At 38.2% G+C, this 3,934-nt stretch overlaps 1 protein-coding gene across 10 annotated transcripts in view; it reads right to left on the bottom strand.

Moving 5' to 3' along the window:
• Positions 1-229: 229 nt before the first annotated feature.
• Positions 230-3,934, bottom strand: part of LOC111861735 — a 22,170-nt gene continuing 18,465 nt past the window's right edge. For all 10 annotated transcript variants that reach the window (XM_023846555.2, XM_023846554.2, XM_023846557.2 and 7 more), the window contains 3 exons: positions 3,657-3,698; positions 2,361-2,471; positions 230-464 (listed from right to left, as the gene is read on the bottom strand). In XM_023846555.2, coding sequence (XP_023702323.1) covers positions 369-464; positions 2,361-2,471; positions 3,657-3,698 — 249 coding nt within the window. In that variant the 3' untranslated portion in view covers positions 230-368. The remainder of the gene's footprint in view (positions 465-2,360; positions 2,472-3,656; positions 3,699-3,934) is intronic.

Below are 3,934 nucleotides of genomic sequence, written 5' to 3'. Positions count from 1 at the left end.
CAAATTATATTTCACTGCATGCTGTTCCATATTAAAAGAAAATTGTTATTATGCACAAATTAGATAACCATTTTTCTTGTCTGTCTATACCGAAAGCACTGGAGAAACCCAGTCTGGCAGTGACGACACATGCAAATAAAACTGACACTGACAGCATTAAAAACATATCAATTGCAACAAAATGAAGAATATTCCATGCTATAAAATATTTAACACAAATAGGTGTTCATAAAAATAATCAATTTAATTAAGCATTTCTCAATGTGTAAAATACATTTTTATTTTCAAATTTCATTGTCACACCATGAAACAATAATTCTTACATTCTACAAAACTGAAATACTGCAAGTATTCATGTTCACTGATGTTCAGTCCTTTGGGTAGAGAATTCTTAACCTTTCTCGTGGAATGTATTGTGCCCCATCAAAGTATTCAAATTTCTCTTTCGTTTCATGATGTCGAACCTGTTCAAAAACAACGTCCTATTAGCAAAATGTTAACCAAATATGCATACACATCTACTAGCTTTTGCTTTGCATGGGTATAAAACTTGGGTGTTTTACCTAAGAGAAATCACAGCCTAATGGTGTTTGACAACAAAGGGATGAGAATATTTGGACATAACAGCAACGAAGTATAGAAAAGGAGACTGGAGAAAACTAATATAGAGCTTAAAAAACACATACATCAACAGCATCTTCAAAATACAAGAACATTGACCCACTACATCATTAGAATTCCTGTTCAGCTCTCCATCTTGCAGCATTTTTAAAAACCTTGTTTAGAATGTGATATTTTCCAGTTCTACTAAAATGGTAAACTACTTCTTTTGTAATTTTGGAGTGTTTTATGCATACTGTACATTCCTGTTTCCAGGTATTATCCTTACCATTCTGTTTTGGCTTTGAACTGACATTCCTGCCAGAATTTCTAAACACACGTCTCTACCAATCTTTCTTCTCATACCTCTTAATGCCAACGTCCAGGTTTCTCTACTGTATGTCAAAGCTATGCCTGCCATATTCTTATAAAACTTTATATGAATTCCTTTCCATCTTCCTTCATACCTCTCAACATTAAACCAGTTCAGGTAAGCATCACTGGCTGATCACCACTGCTTCTGCTGCATCCCAGCAACAGTCCTACAACCGAAACCTATAAAACTTCTTAGACAGGTCTAAGTGCATGGGGAAACCCACCCTCTCCAATAACTAACTAACTAGACCTGTATTGGTCCACTGTGCTTCCCTCTATGATTTCTACCAGTCTCTATATCCTACCGGTATTGGTGCTTACCATCAGTCCCGCCCAGCCAGCGAGAATGGCTCTACTAGCTGAGAGGTATCTATAATGCTTCCCCCATCTACTGGAGGTATTAAGAGACTGCTGTTGGGCGGGAAACGTCCGTAATTTGGCTCAGTGACCTCCTTTGGAGATATGAGGTTCTTTTATGTGCCGTAAAGCTACGACACGGGACCCACGGCTTAAAGTCCTTCCCGGAGGACTTGTTCCCTGAATTTTTCCGCCCTTAAAAATTCTACGACCTCCGCCGGGTATTTGAACCCGCATACTACGAGTCATGAGGTGGGAATGTTACCTCTACACTATGGAGGCCGCAATTACTGCCATAAATCAGACCCCTAGTTTAGGGACTGAAGTTTCCTTATCACTGCTCCAAACAATACTCTTTTCATCTGTGTAATAACAATCATTTAGCTGCACAAATTAGAAGTGCCAAATTATACCAATATTATGAATAATGAACTGCACTGGATGTGGTCAGGGTTCAGTACTTGTCTGGAAGGACAGTGGGAAACAACAATAATAAACAAACAAGACAAATGAGTGGTTTACAGGCTGAAATTTCAACACAAGGTCTCATGAATATAAACCAAGGTTATTTATTGACCAACTCTGTGGTCTAGTGGTTAGAGTTTCTGGCTAAGGATCCAGAGGTCTGGGTTCAATCACCAGCGCTACTAGATTTTCTGATAAGTAGTGAGTCTGGAATGGGATCCACTCAGCCTCATGAGGATAATTGAGCTATTTCAAGGAAACAGCAGCTCCAGTCTAGAAAACTGAAATTAATGGCCATGGGGATTCGTTGCGCTCACCACGCGACACCCGCTATCCACTAAAGTTGGCACTAACTTCATTGACAAGCGGCAGTCACTCTGTTGGTATAGTTCGCTTGCAGACTAAAAACCATGGAGTCCTTCTCTGTTCTCTTCTTACAATTTCCAAAAAAAGCTCTGAACAGTAGTAATTAATGTACCTTTCAGCAAATACTTTAAATTACTATCAAAGAAGTGCAGTGTATGCTGCAGACGTAACACATCCCACAGGTACGACATACTTACTTCAGTGTTCTTCATAAGCTCCAGCTGTTTCTGAACAACATAAGTTACATGAGATCCTGTGATATCCCCTCCATCTACCAGAACTGCATAATGTGGCCAATTACGAAGAGCCTGGAAGGACCAAACATATCTTTCTTCTTAAACAAATCAGTGGTCTGCAGTTCTATGCTACACTGCTTCTGTCTCAGAGATTAACATGATTGTCATATCAGTATTACTGATGATAATTTGTATGGTGAAAAGGTACGGATTTAGAGGGAGATGGGTACGCTTTACTTCAGTGAATAATTCCAACATTTATGTGGACAGACCAAAGAAAACTACAAAACCAGTTCTCATCATCCATTACAATTGAGACAAGCAAGATTGATCACCCAGACTGAATAAGCTCTTGACCAGTTTGTACTCTCAGATCCTTCTATTCATCAGTCAAACATTGCAGAACAACCTAGTGCATATCTTCTGTTTTCCGAGATGTTCCATTAAGATTCTGCGAACTTTGAGTTCCTTTTCTTTCATTCAAAGTCATTTGATGATCGCTTGAATCAATTCCCAAAATGTTTGATCATATCAGGTGTTTGAACAGCTGATGGTCATCCACTGCATTTGCCATCTTCAAGATTTTCATTCCTGTCCCAAAATCTTACCATTAAAAAACACATGTCTGAGAGACAGCACTGTCATCCTATGCCTGTTTCATCAGCTGGAAAGTTTCAGTAGCTGTTTTGCCCATCTTGAACAAAAATTAATGTTCACTCTTCACTCCATCACTATCACGTGTCACAACAACCTGCACGGTACAAAAACTTAAACACAACCGTGCATGAGTGACAAGACAAAAGTGATTGACCTTGAACAGGAACACAACATGCTGAAACATGTTCATACATGCTTTTTAATGCATGTAAATGGACTCAGTCCTGGAATTTAAATGTCAAACCTTATGAATGCCCTAAAAATCAGACGAGGCTTAACTCTCTATCAGATATCAGTCACTAAGAGACAAGCATAAAATACAAAATTTTTGAGTGCTAAGGGACAGATGAGCAATTTACACAGCATTTCTAAGTGCNTAAATGGACTCAGTCCTGGAATTTAAATGTCAAACCTTATGAATGCTCTAAAAATCAGACTAGGCTTAACTCTCTATCAGATATCAGTCACTAAGAGACAAGCAAAAATACAAAATTTTTGAGTGCTAAGGGAAAGATGAGCAATTTACACAGCATTTCTAAGTGATCAAGCTAAGACACAAAATGAATATATTTTAAAACATTCAATCAAAAGATTACTTACCTTGCTACTGCCATACTGATGCTGCAGCCAACTTTCGGGAGCCTGAAAACATGAGAACTGCATCTTCATACAGTAGATCTCCACAGTTCAGAATATAACTAAATATAAGGAACGTCACATACAGTATAAGCAAAGGCTTTGATTTACATTATCTATATAATACTGTAAACTACAGACCCATTTCTAGGCAATGACTTAGAAACAAACAATGAAATAACATCTGCTGCTAGATCACACATTTTTAATAGCAAATATACGCAGCTGTTGCTGAGTAACGT

This window comes from Cryptotermes secundus, unplaced genomic scaffold (assembly GCF_002891405.2).
Source record: "Cryptotermes secundus unplaced genomic scaffold, Csec_1.0 scaffold309, whole genome shotgun sequence".
Lineage (NCBI taxonomy): Eukaryota > Metazoa > Arthropoda > Insecta > Blattodea > Kalotermitidae > Cryptotermes > Cryptotermes secundus.
This window is presented reverse-complemented; position numbering and strand designations above follow the sequence as displayed.